The sequence below is a fragment of the Tiliqua scincoides genome, chromosome 3 (genome assembly GCF_035046505.1).
Source record: "Tiliqua scincoides isolate rTilSci1 chromosome 3, rTilSci1.hap2, whole genome shotgun sequence".
NCBI classification, from domain to species: Eukaryota; Metazoa; Chordata; class Lepidosauria; order Squamata; family Scincidae; genus Tiliqua; species Tiliqua scincoides.
The window spans coordinates 158,222,831-158,245,158 of record NC_089823.1 but is presented as its reverse complement, the minus strand read 5'-3'; the positions used below and the strand labels follow the sequence as shown (position 1 = coordinate 158,245,158).

Genomic DNA, 22,328 nt, shown 5'->3' with positions numbered 1-22,328 from the left:
TACCAGGCAAATCTCTAACAAAAACCCTTGACTTCCGACGGGCAGACTTCCCCCAAATGAGGAGGCTGGTTAGAAGGAGGTTGAAAGGGAGGGTAAAAAGAGTCCAATCTCTCCAGAGTGCATGGAGGCTGCTTAAAACAACAGTAATAGAGGCCCAGCAGAGGTGTATACCGCAAAGAAAGAAGGGTTCCACTAAATCCAGGAGAGTGCCCGCATGGCTAACCAGCCAAGTTAGAGAGGCTGTGAAGGGCAAGGAAGCTTCCTTCCGTAAATGGAAGTCTTGCCCTAATGAGGAGAATAAAAAGGAACATAAACTGTGGCAAAAGAAATGTAAGAAGGTGATAGTGGAGGCCAAGCGAGACTATGAGGAACGCATGGCCAGCAACATTAAGGGGAATAATAAAAGCTTCTTCAAATATGTTAGAAGCAGGAAACCCGCCAGAGAAGCAGTTGGCCCTCTGGATGGTGAGGGAGGGAAAGGGGAGATAAAAGGAGACTTAGAGATGGCAGAGAAATTAAATGAGTTCTTTGCATCTGTCTTCACGGCAGAAGACCTCGGGCAGATACCGCTGCCCGAACAGCCCCTCCTGACCGAGGAGTTAAGTCAGATAGAGGTTAAAAGAGAAGATGTTTCAGACCTCATTGATAAATTAAAGATCAATAAGTCACCGGGCCCTGATGGCATCCACCCAAGAGTTATTAAGGAATTGAAGAATGAAGTTGCAGATCTCTTGACTAAGGTATGCAACTTGTCCCTCAAAACGGCCACGGTGCCAGAAGATTGGAGGATAGCAAATGTCACGCCTATTTTTAAAAAGGGAAAGAGGGGGGACCCGGGAAACTATAGGCCGGTCAGCCTAACATCCATACCGGGTAAGATGGTGGAATGCCTCATCAAAGATAGGATCTCAAAACACATAGATGAACAGGCCTTGCTGAGGGAGAGTCAGCATGGCTTCTGTAAGGGTAAGTCTTGCCTCACGAACCTTATAGAATTCTTTGAAAAGGTCAACAGGCATGTGGATGTGGGAGAACCCGTGGACATTATATATCTGGACTTTCAGAAGGCGTTTGACACGGTCCCTCACCAAAGGCTACTGAAAAAACTCCACAGTCAGGGAATTAGAGGACAGGTCCTCTCATGGATTGAGAACTGGTTGGAGGCCAGGAAGCTGAGAGTGGGTGTCAATGGGCAATTTTCACAATGGAGAGAGGTGAAAAGCAGTGTGCCCCAAGGATCTGTCCTGGGACCGGTGCTTTTCAACCTCTTCATAAATGACCTGGAGACAGGGTTGAGCAGTGAAGTGGCTAAGTTTGCAGACGACACCAAACTTTTCCGAGTGGTGAAGACCAGAAGTGATTGTGAGGAGCTCCAGAAGGATCTCTCCAGACTGGCAGAATGGGCAGCAAAATGGCAGATGTGCTTCAATGTCAGTAAGTGTAAAGTCATGCACATTGGGGCAAAAAATCAAAACTTTAGATATAGGCTGATGGGTTCTGAGCTGTCTGTGACAGATCAGGAGAGAGATCTTGGGGTGGTGGTGGACAGGTCGACCCAATGTGCGGTGTCGACCCAATGTGCGGTGGCAGTGAAGAAGGCCAATTCTATGCTTGGGATCATTAGGAAGGGTATTGAGAACAAAATGGCTAATATTATAATGCCGTTGTACAAATCTATGGTAAGGCCACACCTGGAGTATTGTGTCCAGTTCTGGTCGCCGCATCTCAAAAAAGACATAGTAGAAATGGAAAAGGTGCAAAAGAGAGCGACTAAGATGATTACGGGGCTGGGGCACCTTCCTTATGAGGAAAGGCTACGGCGTTTGGGCCTCTTCAGCCTAGAAAAGAGACGCCTGAGGGGGGCCATGATTGAGACATACAAAATTATGCAGGGGATGGACAGAGTGGATAGGGAGATGCTCTTTACACTCTCACATAATACCAGAACCAGGGGACATCCACTAAAATTGAGTGTTGGGCGGGTTAGGACAGACAAAAGAAAATATTTCTTTACTCAGCGTGTGGTCGGTCTGTGGAACTCCTTGCCTCAGGATATGGTGCTGGCGTCTACCCTAGACGCCTTTAAAAGGGGATTGGACAAGTTTCTGGAGGAAAAATCCATTACGAGGTACAAGCCATGATGTGTATGGGCAACCTCCTTATTTTAGAAATGGGTTATGTCAGAATGCCAGATGCAAGGGAGGGCACCAGGATGAGGTCTCTTGTTATCTGGTGTGCTCCCTGGGGCATTTGGTGGGCCGCTGTGAGATACAGGAAGCTGGACTAGATGGGCCTATGGCCTGATCCAGTGGGGCTGTTCTTATGTTCTTAAGTGGTCAAAGTCAGGTGAGATTTTAGAATCCCCTTACTGCGGGGTTTCTCAAACTGTGAGTTGCAACCCACTTGGTGGGTTACAACCTGATTGCCTGTGGGTTGTGTAAAGCTTAAGCTGATAGCTGAGAAGGCAAATGCATGGAGCCCTATGGAAAGTGAAACTGAGCCATATTGCATGTTTACTCATAAGTAGGTGAACTTACCTTAGTTCATTAGAAAGGACAGGCTGAGAGGAATCCAACAACACCAGAATGGTCCTGATCCGATGAGTGGGGGGCCCCCAAAACACCTAAGAAGGAAGTCCCTCTGTCCAAGCTGACTAATGTATTGAGCCCTATGGAAAGTGGAACTACCATAGATACTCTTCTACAGGGCAAGAAATTTCTGCCAGTATATCAAGCTTAGATCATCACCTCACTTTATCTCTGAAGTTGCTCAGGGGTCAGAGGTTTTCAAGCAACTCTGGAGAAGTTGCTTTTCAAGCCCCACCAGCAAAACAAGGCAGAGATAATTAGAGGGCTGTTAATCTCCAAGGCAACCCCTGGCAAACTCCAGTCAAAGTTAACCATTTCACAACTCCTGACACTTCCACTGAATTCAAGTAAGCCTCCTTCTCTTTAGCAGAGCCTGGTTCCTTTTTGCAAATGCTTGCATTTTGCAGAGGTCTGTTTTTTAAAGCACCAGGATGTCATCCTCATTTCCATTTGAAACAAAGTCCTAGGCTACAATTCAGTGCACTGTTATTGAAGAATAACACCCATGGAAAGCAGTGGGTCTACTTCTGAGTAAATAGGGTTGCAGCTATGTGCACTTGTCGCAGACATTCTTTGTTGCTTGTCTCTCTGCTGTGAATTGAATTGCACACTCCCAGTTATGTGTTATAAGTTGTATGTTATATGTAGAGCCTCTGGTTCAACACACCAGGCTTTGATTAACGGTTCTGCAGCAATTCCCAACCTCTTTTCACTTGCATACCCTTGGCAGCCTATTTCCATAAATTGTACCCCACATATTAACTAAATGTTTGTAATTAATATAAGCCCTCATCTCCTCTATATGAAAACCCATACTTCATGTATTATCACAGTATTTTTTCTTTTTATCTGTTTGAAGAACCAAAGACTATATCTTTTCACTGTTTTGCACCAGAAGTGTCCTGAAAAATTTTTTGTCGTTGATCACTTTCCGTATTATATTTCAGCTTTTTTTACTGTACTAGTTTTCAATGACTGATTCATGCATGAATTGATTACCAAAATTTAGCTATTGGTGGGGCTTTCTCAGCCAACTAGCTACCTCCCTTCCTGCCTTGCTGGTCCTTGCAAGGCATTCTGGAGCATGACTTGCCTTTTTCTGCCATTATTCCATTCTTTTTCAAGTACCCCTAAAGGTCCTGTTGAGTGCCCCTTGGGTACATGTACTTAAGGTTTGGAACCTGCTGGTGTGTTGTTTACAGTGCACTTACTCTGATAGTGCTTACAAAAAGGTGGTGAAGACCAGAATTTAAAAAGCTAAAGAATAAAAATGTATCTTATGATCTTTTACTATATTTTTAATAAATTAAAGACTGTACAGTTCTTAGGTAACAATTACTGATAGGTTATTTTTCAGGACCTGGCCTCAGGTAAATCAGACAAAACTATAGTCAGATACCCACCTGTGTTTATTCCCTGACTTATCCAAGGGTCATAGAAAAGTTCATGATTTTTGGTTCAAAACCTGGCTCAAAAACCTCTAATCTGTGAGATCGACTTATGAGTGAGTGTCTGGGGTAAGCTGCACGGGCACTTTTACTCATGAGTAAGCAAATATGCTTGGCTCATAGTGAACTCAGGCAAAGAGGAATGCAAGGCCACCAGAATGGTCCTGATCTGATTAAAGTGGAGCTCAACAAATGCTCCAGAAGGTAACCCCCACTCCAATAAAAAGAATAAAACAGAGGCTTGAGCTTGTAAGGTGATTTTTTTTAGACTTGTAAGGCTAGGTGGGTCCTGATAGTGATATGGTTTAACTATAAGAACTCAAACTGAACTGGGCACTAGGTAGTGCTGAAAATTTTAGTGATTTTTTTGTGGGAGGATAGTCTACAGAGAAAATTCTCTTGGTGGAACAGGACTGGCTTTCCCTTATTTAATTATTTGTTTTACTTTAATTTAATTTTTTAAAATAACTATTCATTTTAATTTGCTTGATGATGTCTCTTCCGGCTATGACATCGCTTCTGGTGGGTCCCGGACAGATTGTCATTCTAAAAAGTTGGTCCAGGTGCTAAAAGGTTTGGGAACCCCTGCCTTCTTGTGTTATTTAAAGAGCCATGTGAGGGGGTTTTCAGGAAGGGGAGCTGGTGGCTTCTGCTTGACTTGTCAAATAAAACCCTTCCACACATGCTCCACACCTCCCCATCATATCACAAAAGTATTGCAATATTCATTCTGAGGAGTAATTATTTCCTGATAGTATAAGATTTTAGGTTTTGCATTGCTTTTGAGTTGTTCTAAATGAATATTTTGAGTGGAACTGGCAGGCCATAGCACTAGTCATTTATTAATAAGAGTTGCCAATGTGATTCTGTACATATGGTTGGATTGGTTGGAACAAAATGACAGCCCCTGGCTTCTGTTTTCAACTAAGGAGCAATAGTTGTGACCTACCTGTAATAGATTTATAATAATTAATGACATGGATATCACACACAATAGATTTTGGTCTTTTCCTTATTTCAGAACAAATTTTCTCCCAATGTCTCTCAATGAGCAGTCATAACATATACGCATTTCCTTTGGCAGTTTAAAGCAATCTGAAGAAAATTTCACCTCTTCTAGCTAAGACTCTTCTACCTAAGACTAAATACCCTTCTCATTCTGGTCACCCCATTTTTGGGGTAGAACTTATGCTCTCAAGGGGTTGACAGATCTTCCTTGACTGCCCTACTTTGTGCAGTAAGATCATTTTTATTGTTAATTTTTCTCTTATCTTGTATATTGTGAGTTTTTATTATGGTACACCAGTGGAGTAAATGGGTTATGTTCTCTTTGATCCTACAAGTATTTCAGTGGCTTCTGTTAGCTGTGTCAAGCATTATTATTTTTAATAGATAAGTTGGATTAGAGTGCCTAGGGGAAAATACTTAAATGGTGCGAATGTGTTTGTGGATTGTCTTATTTTTTTGGGTTTTCAAAAATACCAAGAATTTGGTAGGATTAATGGCAATGATTTAAATGTTCTGCTACATTAAAATATGCTTTAGCAAAATTGTACAGAACTTTAAAATTCTACCTACGCTTCCCCTTACAAACAAATAATGTGTTTCAATATTACAAATAACTGAAATCAACCAGAAAAGGACTTATTATTATTATTATTATTATTATTATTATTATTATTATAACAGGTATTTATATACCGCCTTTCTTGGTCTTTATTCAAGACTTTATTCAAGGCAGTTTACATAGGCAGGCTTTAGCTAAATCCCTATTTAAATAGGGATTTTTACAATTTCAAAGAAGGTTCTTTCTTTCAAGAACTACTACATTCAAGGTGTTTCATTCCGATCTGGCTGCACATTCTGGCCTCCATCCTCCCACGCTCAGAGCAGATGGAATTGCTCGGCTTCAGCTTGTCAGCTGCTCCAAGGTCGCACGGTGCCGGTGGCCTCGAACTGGCGACCTTGTGGATGTTATCTTCAGGCAGACGGAGGCTCTACCCTCTAGACTCATGACAAATGCAGTGTCAAATGAAAAGCTTTGTAAGATGTGTCATGGGTTTCTGGCTCATGAGGGCCACATTTGGTGCCAATACTTACCAGTATGGGTGTGATGGGGAGTTTTTTGTATTGGCAACCTTCAGTCTCGAAAGACTATGGTATCGCGCTCTGAAAGGTGGTTCTGGCACAGCGTCTAGTGTGGCTGAAAAGGCCAATCCGGGAGTGACAATCCCTTCCACACCGGGAGCAAGTGCAGTCTGTCCCTGGTCTGTCTCCCTGGCTATGGGCCTTCCTTCTTTGCCTCTTAGCCTCAGACTGTTGGCAAAGTGTCTCTTCAAACTGGGAAAGGCCATGCTGCACAGCCTGCCTCCAAGCGGGCCGCTCAGAGGCCAGGGTTTCCCACTTGTTGAGGTCCATCCCTAAGGCCTTCAGATCCCTCTTGCAGATGTCCTTGTATCGCAGCTGTGGTCTACCTGTAGGGCGCTTTCCTTGCACGAGTTCTCCATAGAGGAGATCCTTTGGGATCCTTTGGGATCCTTTGGGATCCGGCCATCATCCATTCTCACGACATGACCAAGCCAACCAAGCCATGACCAAGCCATGACCAAGTGATGGGGAGTACCCAAACAAAAGTGACATAAAAATAAAAAGAAAGTATTTAGTGTTTTAAAAGCATCATCTACATGCTCCATGATCGTAGAACACACAGCTTAATATTACCATCACACCAGACTTTTGCTTGTGAATATTTTGTGCACAGAAAGTGTGCTTTTGAAGGGTACAGAAAAATGTTCCAAGCCCTATTTTTTTTTAACGTGAGGAACATGGTGTCACAGCGACATACAAACAATCGGATTTGATTGAGACAATGTCAGTAAAACCAAATTAAATAAATTGTAAGCATGAGTGTTGGGGAGGGAATGGAATGTGTCCTTGTTGCTGAGACAACGAAGCATATTTGGTGGTTTCATTAGTGTAGGGCTTTGTAGCTACACAAGGAACCTTGGGAAGGAGATTCCTCCCCCCCCCCTTTCCCCATCACACATTCTGAACAAGAGATAGACAAATACTTTTCAGGTCCCCTAAAAATTGCCCCCCCCCAAAGTGTGTGCTTGTTGCATATTGTGAAACCTTCTATAGCCCTTTCCCTTTGACAGCAAGCTTTATTTAAATAGGCATGGGTTTTTTTTATGGCACAGTCCTATACTCAGCCTGCTGCACATGTGCTGTAAAGCATGTTGTGATAGCAACACCTTCAGGTTGTGCCAATGGAAAGGCCAGAGTCTTCTTGCCAGCTTAAGGAGGGCCGTGATGGGTATGGGCAAATCAGGCCCAGGAAGAGGGGGTGGTATCTGTGGCGCAGGTGCATGCCTTATCTTATCCCCCTTCATGGGCCTGATCCACTGACATGGATAAACTCAGACTTGCACCAGAGATATCGCTGGCACAAGTCCATGTTGACCCATTGCATAGGCTGGGGCTTACGCTGTGGCAGTGAGACAAATGTTCCCTTATCCTGAGGAGACTTTTCACCTGCTAAACTCCCCTGTAGGATTAAGCATAGCCTATACTGGCGCTGCTGCATTGGCGTGGGGAAGTTTAGGTAGGATTGGTCGACCTGGCCAGTTCAGGCCAGGGGAAAAACATTTTTAAATCTCACTACACAAATATGTACTTATATTTTTAAAAATCCAACAGTTCATCACTTTTAAAGTCTCTTTTACATGTTCCATGCTTTTGAAGTGCACGTGTTTAATATCTCCAGCTGTCAGCCATACTGACAAGGATGAAGTTGTGGAATTTAAAAGCCTGCAGAATCACTATTTTATAGATGAAGCTCCTGCTGTATGCCATCATTGCTGGCAGGTTTCTCAGGAATCTTGCAGTGTTTAAGACTTGTAAAGTACTTTTTCTCGCTCTTATGTTTTCATAGACTTCTTAATAATGATGATAACATCCAAGAAAGATGATGAAAGCAAGAATTGCAGGGGTTATTCTGTGTCACAGAACATAGTGTAATGAAGATGCCTCAAACAACATTTTTTAACATTTTCCTTCATGTACCATTTGGCCAGTCTCCTTCAGAATAGAGTTTGAGAACTCAGGTTTACCTATCTGGTTTATAGGACAGCAACTATGTTTTATAACTTGTGCTTCAGTGCAGTATGATCTCTGAAACACCCCTGTGTTGATACACAGCACACCCTTTGAGTCTCAAATCACATCAGCACTTCATACTGGGGGGAAAAAATATATATATATACTTCAGGTGGTGTTTTGTATTCAGTTCCTCATTTTAATTTAGTAATTATTGAATGATGTAGCTGTTCAAAGGTCTCCTGGTCATTTTTGGTGTCCCCAAACTGCTTTTTTTGTTCATTTCTCTTGTTGGCTTGCCAAATCCTCTCATCTGAAGTTAGCTCTAGAATTTTTCACTAGCAAAACTATATTGTGTGTGTGTGTGTGTCTGTTTCCCCCCAGACACTGTCAATCCTCTGTCGTATGCCTCCAAGCAGCTACTTGCAGATTTTGAGGCTCAGTTCTCCTGTTTCTTTTATAAATTCTAAATCCTTTCCCCCTCTAGACTTTATAAGAGTAAATCTCAGCTTTGTGTATCATAATATAGCTTTGGGGCTGAAATTCAGAAATTGTTACCTCTCAAAACCTTCAGGCTGTAGAGATTACGTCATGTAGCTCTCTGTAAGTGAATTCATTTCTTACTAATGTCTCTGAAAGATAGTGGACTTCCAAACGTTTGTTTCAACATAAAAGAGATATCAAAAGAGGATAATACTATGGAAGAAAGTAAATTTAAAGGGGCTCTTTATACAGCTGAAGAAACTCCAAAGTAAAGTTATTTCAGGAAGTGTTTTCTTGTGTCTCCCTTAATTTCAGTGAATGAAGAGAGAGTGGGTTGTGTTTTAAAAATTGAGGGTGGCAGTTGTCATTCATCAATGATGTATGACTAATGGACTTCATTTAGTTTTGTGAGTTACAGATTGTGTGTACCCATTTTAGAATTGCAACATTTGCAGACCAATCCTATGGCTCCCAGCACCTAGAAGAACAGAGGTGCCACAAAGGTGACTGCTGTATCCCATGGGACCTAGGAAGCAGCCAGAGGTCTTCTCAGGGGACTTTAATCCTCTTCCCTCAAGGAAAGCCCCAAGCTCCACAGTGGGGCTTCTCACATCTGCGCCAGCCATTTTTCAGCCCAACACAGAGGTTAGGATCTGGTGGAGGAGGCCTCTTCCAGTCCTACCCCCGTCCTGGTCTGATTCCATCCCCTGCTTCACTTTTCCCCCACCCTGGAATACCTCACACTCGCACTGTCACCCAGCACTCTTACCTTGCTCCAGGCGACATTGATGTTGGCACTCCCTCCTCCCACAGTACCATAAATGTACTGGAGCTCAGCACCAGCACTAAGGGCCCATAGGATTGGGCCCTTCATCTAAATGAAGACAGTGTATATTCATCAGTGGAGACAGCATATATTCTAAAGTGGAGACAGCAACAAACTCTGAAACTTAGGAAGGTAGGTCAAGTTCCTTTCTGATGCATTGCTGAAAGTGCCTCAGAATAAAAATGGCCTCAAGAAGATTTTGGTTTCATAAACTCTATTAATTATATGGAGCAAAAGTGAAAGCTAGCAATAAACCACTAGATTATTGGCCATTACAGAAATTACAGGGCGGTTGACATTCTTAGATTCAAATTAATCTCTTTTTCATCTCCCTGTTCACAGGAAAGAGAAAATGACCACTTAATTAGGAGGGGGAGTCCTCACAATAAATGAGAACATTGTGATGGGTCTCTTTAGTTTATAGCTCGATTTACTGGAGAAACCCAAATTCAGCTGAGAATGTTATTTTATTTTTAATTGGATGGACTCAATGTTCTAAGTCTACCACATGTTCTCGCCAAAACACATAACAGCCTTTAGCTTGTTTCCCCTTTTATTCTAAAGAAAATATGTGCTTCTCTTTCCCCCATGTTAAGTAGGACTTTCAGCGATTGGGACTTGTATTGAATCAGAGCAAACAGGACTGAGACAAGGAGCAAGGGTCCAGCAGCCTTCACTATGCAGGGTGTTTGCAAAAACAATTGGTTAGAAATCTCTGTTTCCAGAGCATTAGCAAAAACCAACTTCTTGACAAACAAACAAAAAATTAAGGTGATCCGTCCCAGTATCATGTCTCCTAGCTAGAAATCTAGTATATCTAGGGCGCAATCTAAAACCTTGAGTTTGGCCGGCCCAAGTCCCTTGGGCTGGCCTGGGTGGGTTGCAAACATGCCTTAAAGCACGTTTGTGCCTCCTTGAGGGTAAGCCAGGCCAGCGCTCTGAGAAGTGCCGGCCTGCGTAGGCTGACAGAAGCCTCCGTGCCAGCTTCCCCTCCGCCACTTTTGTCGGCCTGCCTGCACCGACACAAGTGGAAAAGGTAGGCGTGGGTGGGGTGGGGAGGAGAAGGAAGGGAGGCGTTCCTGGGCATGGGAGGGAGAGCGATGGGTGGCCCTGGGGGTGGGCAGACAAGGAGAGGGAGGCGGGGCTGGGATCCGGCAGTTATGCCAGATCCCAACCTCCATCCCTGGGGAGTATGGAGCAACTTCAAGTTGCTCCACTCTCCTCAGACTTGTGCCACCTTAGGAGGTGGTGCAAGTCCGAGGAGACCCATTGAGGCCAGCAGCCTTTACCCAGGGGTAAGGGGAAGAGTTTCCCCTTGCCTCTGGCTAAGCTGCTGCTGGCCACAATCCTGCGCTGAATACATTGCAAGCCTGTTCCAGCGCAAGTTAGCATTGCGCCTCTCATCAGATATGGGAAGTGATGGGAACTTCCCTGTGATGGGAAGTATATTTTACTACTTTTAGTGAAACTCTTTTTGCTTTCAGTTAAAAAAAAAAATCAGATGTTTTTTAGGTGTCTCTAAATTAGCCTCAGTATTTCAGTTCAGTCTTTTGGCAAAACTCAGTGTCAACTTGGAAAGGCGTGCACCTCCCACTCCACCCTTTAAAAAAATAAACCTTATCAAAATGGCTAGCATTCCTTAAATCAGGGGTGCTCAATAGGTGGATCGCGATCTACCAGTAGATCGTGAGGCAAAATGAGTAGATTGCGGAGTGCCGACCCCCCCCTTCAGGTGCCTCTGGGAGGAAACGCCGGGAGTAAGGCCCATTGTACTCAATGGGGCTTACTCCCAGGTAAGTGTGGCTAGGATTGCAGCCTCACAGCCTAATCCTAGGCATGTCTACTCAGGAGTACGTCCTGTTATACTCAGTGGGGCTCAAGGTAGGGCTCAACATACATTGTACACAGAAATGTTATGTGTTATGATGGCGTGAACATTGTAAAAAAAACTCTGGTAGATCTCCTGGCCTTGCTGGGTTTCAAAGTAGCTCTCGAGCCGAAAAAGTGTGAGCACCCCTGCCTTAAATGTTTTACCCAGTAGGAGCTTTAAATTTTGCTTCAAAAATTCATACGTTGTTAATTTTAGTGGCACTTTGCATGGACTACGGCTGGTCCATCTGCAAGGCCAGCTGAAACAGTCAGTGGTGAGAAGTGCTCTCTTCCACTTGCCCCCTTGCCTCCATTGCATATATGGAAATTCTGTTATTTCAGGACATAGGTCCCACACAGGGCTGGCCCAAGACCTCCTACTGCCTGACATGTCAAATGCCAGCATCCACCCCTCCCAATCACTGGATTAGAAAAGGAAGATGGGGTTGGTTAGGGGTTGGAGCAGAGAAAGTGTGTGTGGGGGGGGGAAGGGAAGTGGTGGACAGGAGAGCATGTGGACATCCACACACATAATACTACATGGTGGCATAAACAGCCCTACAGTGTCTCTACTTTGATTGTTTGACTTCCAGCTGGTGTAACATTTAGGACTTTTCAAGTATTTTCTTCATAAAGAAAGGAAGGATGGTGCTTTATTGTGTGGTTTGTTTTTATTTGCCACTTAGGCACCTCCGCAAGAGGTGGAAAAGCAGAATAATATATATTTATTTTAGTTTATATTCTTTTTATATAAATATTAATATATTTTTTAAATATTAATATATTTATATAAACAGAATAATAACAATCTTCCAATTACCCTGATCTCATAGCCTGTCCTTGTTAAGTCATATATAATTTGGAGCTTATCTCTTAGAAAGGGATATTAAGAATGATGGGTGGGCAAATTATTCTTGGAGGGAGCATTCCTCCACGTAGGCTGGGAAGATATAAAATGAAGGAGACAAAATTCACACTGAAGCTTGACATTGTTGCGAAGTTGATATCTTTTCAGCACTGTGTTCTGTGTTAGGAATTCATGCTCTTGTTTCAAGAAAAAAAATCAAAATATGTTGGAAAATTTGTGATATAAAATTGTGTTCTTTTTCCACAGATGGAAAGGTTGAGGTGACAAAGGAAGGTGTAAAACTGTGCACCATGGGACCTGGCAAAGTATTTGGGGAACTCGCTATTCTTTACAACTGTACCCGGACAGCCACCGTCAAAAGTAAGGTTATATCGGAGTTTATTTTTGAAGTAATGTTGACAGATACTGATATTTGGTCTGGTTCATTTGAACACTATGGTTCATTATTGTTCATGAAGCGCTCCTGTGTGTTAAAATACTCCTGTTTTGTAAACTCATCAATCATATTTATTTCTTCCAAGTTGTGAAGGGAGCCCTAGGAGCTGTGAAGGCTTTTCCTCTTGTGTGAACCAATGTGTTGTTCACTTAGAAGGGTGATCCCTCCCACCAGCCCTTGAGAGTTCCCTGAGGTTAGCTGGCTGCTTTTTCGGGGACTGGGTTGGAATTTTTTGCTCTGAATCTGACTGGCATGTAATACATTTTGTTTGTTTTTGCCTTCCCCAGTTTGTTGGATAATTGTAGTTTATTCGTGAGTTGATCAAAGCTCGAAGTATAGCTCGGGTCAGGATTAAGGAAAGGGTGTGTATCCTGAAGCAAGTGGATTAGTCAGAGGATGCCCAGGAACAGTCTCCAGAGGCTCCTCAGCTTGGGGATGCATGCCAAGTCAACTTTGAAGGCTTCTTGTCTTGGGGGAGGGTGATGCGATTCAGAGGTTGTTTAACTCCTTACAAGGGGCAGATAAACCGGATTATCCGCAGACGATCAACAGCTTTGAGTCAGTGGAAATACCCAAAAGGTGGTACTCTGTAGGTTGAGCCCACACGAAGTGGGGTGGACTGTGAGGAGAGAGAGGACCTGCTGCAGGGTAGTTACATTTACTCTTATTAAAGCTGAGTGCCATTCAGTCTCAACTCCTTGCCTTGTGTATCATTGGGAGTATTCCACATACAAAGTAGTGAGTACATGCTGGAAGAAACAACGTTTTACTGAAGGCATTTTAGAAATTGTGTTTGTTATCAAAGAGCTTTGTATGTAATTATTTTTTCTTCACTCAAGATCCTCCAACATCTGTGTAGTTGAAACTGTTACTGTTCCTACATAAAATAGGACAAATGTGAGTTTTGTGATGTATCTATTGCTATAGCAGGTGACATAAAGGCATTGGTGGCAAATAAAAGATAATGTATTGCTGGAAAAACAGTTGGGTGGCTGTGCATTTTTGATCTCGTTGTTCACTTTTACATGCTCTTCCTTTCTACTTAGCTTAGGCTAAGCTTAGGCAATTTGTATTGCAAATTGAATACAAACCATTCACATGTACTGCTAACCCATGCTATTATTTTTCACACAGTGTCCCTTCGTATGCACCTTCTTCCTGAGATGTTTTATGTCTGATTTTAATAGTATCATTCTTTCCTCATTAATCTGGGGTGGTGGTGAACTACTGTATCCTGAAAAGAGACGTTTCAAGGAGAGAAACAGGCAGTATTTACTAGTTGTTGTGTTTCTTTCCATGGGTGTTTTAAATTACAGGCAATTATGCATCTTCTTTTGTAGGCAGTGGCTTTGTGCATAATGCCATTTAGAATGCTAACAAGTGACTTCAATGTAATATCTCCAGCTCATTAATGCATAAATAAATGAATGACAGTCGTGACTGTAATTAGCTTTATATTCCTTCCAAAAGCGATGTGACAGGGGAGGTCACTAGTTAGCATTTGGAGCCATTTCAGCTAGATCTAGATAAACACATTCAGTTCCTTGAAGTGCAGAGAGCTATTTAAGAAACATTATTGACTAATAAAAGTAAGTTATTACTGTTGCCTCTGAAACTCTGATTGGAACATCTGTTTTTTCTTCTGGTTGTAAGATAGCTCAGCTTACTTGCTGCAATTCTGGAAAGGCAGATGTTGGCAGGAATGATGACATCCAGACAACAATGATCTTGATATTTATTTAAAAGACATCTACCTTGCCTTTCCTCAGTGGATTTCAGTGAGCTAACAATATTGATAATACACATACAAAAATGCAACAATAATATACTAAGATTAAAATACAAAGCAAAAAACAAAATACATTCAATAAAATAACGCCCACAGCAATAGCACAATCCAGCAGATGGTGGAATACACAGCACATAAAATGTAAAAATCAGCAGCAATATAAGAAGAATATAAAATATATCAAAAGCAATGAAACCAACACTAATACTAACCACTAAAAACAGCAGTAAGAACAGAGTATCCAATAACAATCCTCCAACCCACCCACCTTCAACACTGAAATGTTATTCTAAATAAAAAGATCTTTAACCCCCACTGGAATACCTCTAAAGAGGAGGCAATTCTTAAATAATAAGACGAGTTCCAAAACTGTGGTTCCACCGCAAAGAAGGCTCTGTTCTTTACTCCCAGCCCTTTATCTCCGATGCGGTGGCACTTATAAGAAGGCCTTCTTTGGTGATCTTAGGGGCAGACCAGAATGTACAGAAGAAAGTGGCCCTATGGATACCCAGGCCCCAATCCATAAAGTGCTTTAAAGGTTAAAACTAACACCTTGAAATGTGCCTGGAAATGAAAAGGCAACCAGTGCAGCTGCGGAAGTAGAAGCCCAATAAATTTGAACTGCCAAAACCCAGCAACCCCCATCAACAGCCACATTCTGCACTAACTGCAGTTTCCAGATAGCCTCCACTGGCAGCCCCACATAGGTCATATTACAGTATTCTAGCTGAGATGTCACCAGGGTTTGGAGCACAGTGGCCAGGTTTAACAGATGACTCAGGTATGGACATAGCTGCTGCACCAGCCAAAGCTGGGCAAAAGCCCTTGGCCACCGCCACCACCTGGTGATCCAGGAGCAGCTGTGGATCCAGGAGGACTCTCTAGCTGCACACCTCTTCCAGCAGATGGAATGTAATCTCATTCAGAATCATTTTCTTTTGAAAATGAAGCCTGAACACTTGTGGTTTCTTGAGTTGGGGAAAAAAGATAAGTTTCTGACATTTCTAATGGTTTTACCTGTATAAGCTCAAACTGCTGCTCCTGTTACGATCTTCCAGGAAGACTTCACTCCAAATGGTATCTTCAGAGCACTTAAAAATGGCATTGTAAAGAGCTGGATTTTTTCAGTCACAAACCTGAGACTTTAGAACTGCCAAGTTCATCAGTGGCCTTCTCTATTAGTCTTACTGAACAAGCACAATGTTCATATGTTTTCACAACCCTTTGGCAGCTGGGAGGAAAACAAGAAGCAGGGCCTATTTATTCACTGTTTAGTGGATTATACAATTTATATATTTAATATTTTAATAGTTGTTCTATAGTTGTTCACAATGAAGGAAAGCAAGAAGCCTCCCCCAAAGGAACTGTATTGGATCAAATGCTTTTTAATTTGTTTTATAAATGATCTGCACACAAGAATGAGCAGTGGGATGACCAAGCCTGCAGATAAGATCTCATTATTCAAGGTGATGAAAACAAAAATGGTTGTGAAAAATCTCCAAAATGATTCTTCAAACAAAACAGCAAAAATGGCAAATAAGATTCAGTGTAAGTTAAGTTTAAATTAATGCACATTAGGGCATGTCATTCTAACCGCACATACACACTGATGAGGTCTGAGCTGGAGGTAACTTTGTATAAGAAAGATATCATGGTGATTAGTACAATGAAAATTTCAACTCACTGTGCAGAGGTTGAAAAAAATGCAAATTCCATGATGGGAGTCATGAGGAAAACAGCAGAAAATCAAACTGCCAATGCTATATTGCCCTTATATAAACCTATGGTGTGACCACCCTTGAAAAGAGCATGCAAAATTTAGGTTGCCCTGCCTGAAATAGGATATTGTAGATCTTGAAAAACAGTAGAAAAAAAGCAACCAAAATTACACAGGCCTACAAAATTGAGGGTCAGAAAGTTTTCCCAAACTTTATGGTGGTTTAATATGAATTTGGGTTGCTGATTCCAAAAATGGCATCCGTTTTGCCCTATCATGTCTAGTTTTGGAGACACGGCATAGCCTCTTTCGTGAATGGTTCAAGCAGCTTCCTCATGAGGAAGCCATAGGCTTCCTCATGAGGAAGCTGCTTGAACCATTCACGAAAGAGGCTATGTCGTGTCTCCAAAACTAGATGTGATAGGACAAAATGGATGCCATTTTTGGAATCAGCACCCCAAATATACCCTGGAATTGGTGTAACATTTAAAGAAGCAAAATGTGTGTTGGCCTGTGTTATCAGGGCACTGGAGTACCTTCATTAGGATGAAAGGCTAGACCACTTGATGCACCTTCGTTTAGAAAAAAGGAGACTAATAGCCCAATCCTATGGGCTTTTGGTGCTGGAAGAACTAGCATTTCACCAGCACTTAACTGCCTGGCAGTCATGAAAGTGTTTCCAGCAGTGCACAGACTTGTGCGCTGCCAGAATGCCTGTGGGAAGACCGAAGTCTTCCTGTGCATGCCAGATATACACCAACATATACACCAACACAGGTAAGATTGCGGGACAGGATGTGGGAAGGGTAGATGGCAATGGGGTAGGGGTAGGGTGGATACGTTCTGTGAAGAGGGTGGGTTTGGAGGCAGCAATGGCCACCAAATCCTATCCCCCTTTCTGGTCTGATACTGTGGCATGGGTCTATGTGGACCTGCGCCAGCATATTTTCTAGTACTTGTCTGAGTAGTTGCTTTCATGCTGCTGAGACTTATCTGGAGGTAAGGGAACAAATGTTACCTTACCCAGAGGAGACCTCTGCAACCCCCCCCCCCAACAAGGAGGCCGCAGTAATCTTTTTGACGCCACTGCATCGGCGGAGGAAATGGATAGAATAGAACTCTAAGAAGGGTATATAGAGGATTATAAAATTGTGACCATTTTCTCTCTTATGACACTAAAACTTGGTCATCCAGGGAAATAGATTAGTGGACTGTTCCGGACAGATAAAAGAAATTACTTCACCCAAGTCTGAATGCACTGTCACAAGAGGTGATGAGAGCTACTAGCTTCGATGGCTTTAGGAAGACTTAGATAAATTAATGGTGCAGGGGTATATTAATAGCTGCTAGTTATGATGACCACAGAGAATGCTCAAGTCCAGAGGCAGTAGCTATAGTCATAGCCCTTGGTTTCTTGCCCTGCTTGTAGGAGTCACAGATGCATCTGATTAGTCACTGTGGGTGATAGGATGCTGGGCTGAACTTTTGCTGTGATCCACCAAGTTTATGTTAAAATCCAAGGAGCTTGCAACAACTTTCATGAACAGCCATTTTAGTTCACTTCTAGAAAGTAAATTTTCCCTTCTTCTCAGGTATGGGGGCCATCTATTCCATTGATCTGAACATCTTTGGGCTTCCAGTCTTCTTGAAAGTGATCATGGAAAGCCCCCCATAAACCAAGGATTTGGGTTGGGGAAGCTGGGGTACCACTTTGAGTGATCAGAGGACAGAGAATCATTTCCCACCATTCTTGTTTCAAACCGCATGTGTTTATTCTTTACAAACAACTGTATTTTGCTCCCTGGTTCTAGTAATGGACTATATTATAAACATATAAAATGAGTCTCTGTGCTAGATTTGAGGGGGGGAAGAAATCCTTTTGTTCAAAAAAGTTGTGACTGTGTTGCATATTGTTCACTTATTTTGAGACCATGACAAATGCGTGCAAAACAAACTGTTGCATTTTTACATTGAATGTGCTCAAGCCTTCTGACCTAACTCTCTGCATGCCAAGATCTCTGTTCTGCTGAAATCTGCAGTGGTACCCCCGTGGGAAAAGAAATCAAAACTCATGATTGGTGTTGTACGTGGAATCCTGCGGAGATTAGGCACATCATTGGGAATTGGTGCATGTTGTGTAGAAAACAAGTTCTGGATAGAGGTGCATCTCAAATGTTGGCTTGTTGATAATGGTACTAAACACACTGCCTGAAAAATATTGTAATGACATTTAGAATTTGAGTAATCCAATGTTTTTGTCCCAAAGGCATTCATTCCCTGACTGATGTTTGAGTTTTAAAGGTCATCACACCTAAGAAAGTTTCTTGCTTTTGGCATCCAGTAGTTCAGAAGGCACTAGATATTGATGCTTCAAATCATTGCTTGTATTTCTTGTGTGGGTATATGCTGAATTTGTAAAGGCGTGGATTCATATCAGCAAAGGTTTATATTCAGGCTGCTACTTACATGTGTATTCTGGTTTTGCATGCCTTCCTACTTTTTATCTTGTTGTAAGCAAAGAGTGACCTGTAAACGTAACTGTTGTAATAAGGCTTTTTCTTTTCCTAAAGATCATGAGTCCAAAAGGAAACTAAGGGCCCAATCCTAAAGGGCTATAGTGCCAGCGCTGAGCTCCAACACTGGGTGTCGTAAACGTGCCATAAATCACATTTATGCCACCCTCATTTATGGCACATTTATGGCACCTTGGTGCTGGGCCAGCACCAAGTGGATGATGCTATCCAGCTGCCTAGAGGTAAGTGGGGCTGTTGAATGGTGGTGATGCCTTCTGGGGTGGGAGAGGGTGGGATTTGGAGGGGTGGGGGGAGGCTTCCTCCGCCAAATCTTATCCTCTGTGTCAGGCTTTAAAGCCCAAAACAGAGGTTAAGTCTGTGCCGGAAAAATAGCTGGCACAGAGGTGAGAAGCCCTATTGCAGGGCCTGGGGTTTTCCTCAGGGAAAGGGGACGGATATCCCCTTCCCCCAAGGAGACTTCTGGTGGTTTCCCAGCACCCCAGGATACAGCAGTTGCCATTTTGGTGGCACTGATCCTCTGGGTGCCAGGAAGGATAGGATTGAACTGTTAACTGCCTAAACAGAATACAAAGTGTTCTACTGTGGGGAAAGTCAAAAGCTCCCTTTTGTATTTTTTTGTTTACACTTGACATCTCCATTTGTTTGCATTCAGTGACGGGCCTCTCGGTCATATTCAGCATAAGTGACTGTGAAGAAAAATATCACTGAAAGGCCATCATTGGTCTTTGAAGAATAAGGGATTAATTCTTTTCTTGTTAATAACAGTCTCACTGAAAAAGTCCGACAATCATTACTCACAATAATTTTCTGCTGTCAGATCCAACAAGAGACATGACAAAAATTGGCAACGATCTATATGACTTTGAGAATTACTATGTATTTCTATAAGTAGCTTTTATTTCGGTAAACTGGTTTTCTAAACAATAGAACAGTCTGCACTGCAAATGCAACCATTGCCTTTTGCAACCATTTCCTAATTAGAAACCATTTCCTTATGGTTGTTATGGGGGTATGGTGGACTTTCTGCACCATTGTTCTTTATTTACTTCTGTTTACCTTTTCTAAGCATTGATGTTACTGTACTAGAGAAGATGAGCCTGAATGCTCTTTTACAACTGACAAGTCGTTCGTGGGCCTTTCTCACTAGTTGGGCCAGATCCCTTAGCTGACTCACAGCCCAATTCTGAGCTGCCCAGGCTCGGCAGCACTGAGAACAGCTGCCGCTGGATCCTGCACGCCCCGGGCTACCATGGGAGGTGCCTCGGGAGAAGGGGATTTTCATCACACCTCCCCCCGCCCTCTCCCCCGCTGGCTCCCCTGTTCCCGGATTGCCTCTTCCCGTCCCCGTCCCCGCTTACCGTGCCGTGGCTCAGCAGTCTCCATGGAGGCTGGGCGACCGCCCACGCTAGCCCAGCACCAGCCGGCGCTGGGCTAGCGCGAGTGGGAGCCTGGTGGTGCGGCTCGCAAACATACCTTATGGCACATTTGCAACAGTGCTCAGCGGCATGAAGCAGTGCTGCCAAGCACAGTATTGGGCTCTCATTGATTCCATTCCAGTCAAGAAAGCATTCCTCCAGTGCTTGTGAGGCAATGCTTCATTCCTGCATTGAAGGAGGACACAACAGGAGTGACAAAATTTTTTCCCCAGTCAGCTTCTCTTTCTTTTAGTTCTATAAACACAGTAAGGAGAGAGTTGATGGTATCAAAAGAAGGAATTGTGCATGTGGGCAGATGGTTTAAGCTTCCTGGATTTGAGACAGTCACTCCTTTTCTGTGTTACCTTCTCCTCCTGCTGTTTCGGACACCAGAGTTTGCTCTCTCCTCACAGTTTTTAACAGCTTTTGCCATCATTATTAAATGCTGCCGTTTTTAAAGCACATATGTACAATACATATAGGAAAAATTAAAATGGAAGTGAATGTAGTCAGCAGCAGTGATGGCTGTGGCAGCAAAGGAAAGGTGTTTCAGACAGTAACCATGGGTTACAATCATGTTCTGAGATCAGATACAGCTCAGAAAGGCAAGCTGACCAGCCTCAGATCTTAATCAAAGTTGCATGGACAGGCATCGTAAAAGAGCCGTAAAAAATTTAAAAAATTATTTATGTCTGTCTGACTAAACAGCAAACAACAATCCAAGATGGTGATTAACTTTGATATTTGTATCTATTTTTAACACACGTAATTTTGTGATTGAAAGGCTTCCAAATAATTATTCAGAAGACCATGCATTCCACAGTCTCAGTCTAGAAAACAAATTATATATGTAACCATTATCTGTGGTTGTAATGGTTGCATAACTGCACTGTCATACTTATTATCTCTCTACTCTGGTGTCTGGAAACTAAGCTGTCCTTCTAATTAGAAACGTGTTGTCCTGTCTAATAAGAAACTAAGTTATGATTAGGGTAAGAGATGGAGATAATTGTTGTTTGTTTCCCAGCATGACTCCCAGATTTACTGGTGGGAGAATATATTTCAGGAAAAATCAGACAGAGTAATGGCCCAGTCCCGTCCAACTCCCTGAGCTGCAATGCAGTGGCTTGTGGTTTCTACTGCATCCCGTAGGGGAGTTTTGGCTTCTGGAAGTCTCCTTAGGGTAAGGGGACACTTGTGAGTTCTCGCAAGATCTTGTGTGATTCAAGATAGTGACACTTGGAAGACAGTGCACCAAGATAGCCAGGAAGATGAGCCCTGCCATTTTGGATCATGTAAGATGTTGCGGTCTTGTGCACTTCTTGTGAGCTCTCACACTATCTAAGATGGCAGCACCTGGGAAAGCCAGGAAGAAGCCACTGGGGACATCCTGAAGTGTCCCTGTGAGTTCACTGCAATGCCATCAGTTACTGTGGCGCATGGTTTGGGAACTACTGATAAAGTGCAATGATATTTCCTCATCTGTTGTGTGGTGTTAGATGGTGGGGGGAAGAATATAGAAGCCCTTGATACAGTTTATAAAGCCCTCAAAATAGTTTATTGTGGCCAGCCAACATGTTTCAGACATGAAACTTTTTTTGGAGACTGCCTTTTTTATTATTTCACTATAACTTGATTCAGACATAACTAATACCACAATTCATTATTATATCTGAACTGGGCCGAAGTGATGCCTCATCTAGTCTTGCATACCTGAAACACATTCAACTTACTACAGTAAACTGTTTTCCTAGCACCTGATGAGGGTTCCTCATCTTCCACTTTTTCCCAAACTTTTAAGTGGTACCCCCATTTTTACTTGTATTGGATGCCACTAGGAAGAAGGAAGAGACATGGAACATGGCAAGCTGCTGCTCTACCTGTCTTATAATGCAACAGTTTCCAAACCGGTCCCTGATACAATTGGGACCCACTTCTGGTTTGCATCAAATGATTTTACATATCATAAATTTTTCATCTAAACTACTTCCTTTGATTGTATACAGTCATCAATGACAAAGCTTATGAGTAAAAACACCTTATTCTTCCTTCCACTGAAAATTCTGCTTCTCAAAGGAAGGAATGATGTCTTCATAATGACTGGTTCTTCCGAAGGAAACAACTTTTTAAATGAAAGCTGATATAGTCATTTATGTCTACAAATTTTTTGTCAACGTGGCATCAGTTTCAGAATTTTTCATGATGTCAAGCCCTCTGCTTCCCATGTCATTGTCACAAAGTGCTTGCAGCTAAGCAT

The 22,328-nt window shown here is 42.6% G+C and overlaps 1 protein-coding gene across 2 annotated transcripts in view; it reads left to right on the top strand.

The window, feature by feature from the left end:
* PRKG1 (protein kinase cGMP-dependent 1) overlaps positions 1-22,328 on the top strand; it is an 837,851-nt gene that overhangs the window by 370,217 nt on the left and 445,306 nt on the right. For both annotated transcript variants that reach the window (XM_066620308.1, XM_066620307.1), the window contains exon 3: positions 12,427-12,540. In XM_066620308.1, the coding sequence (XP_066476405.1) occupies positions 12,427-12,540 (114 nt within the window). The remainder of the gene's footprint in view (positions 1-12,426; positions 12,541-22,328) is intronic.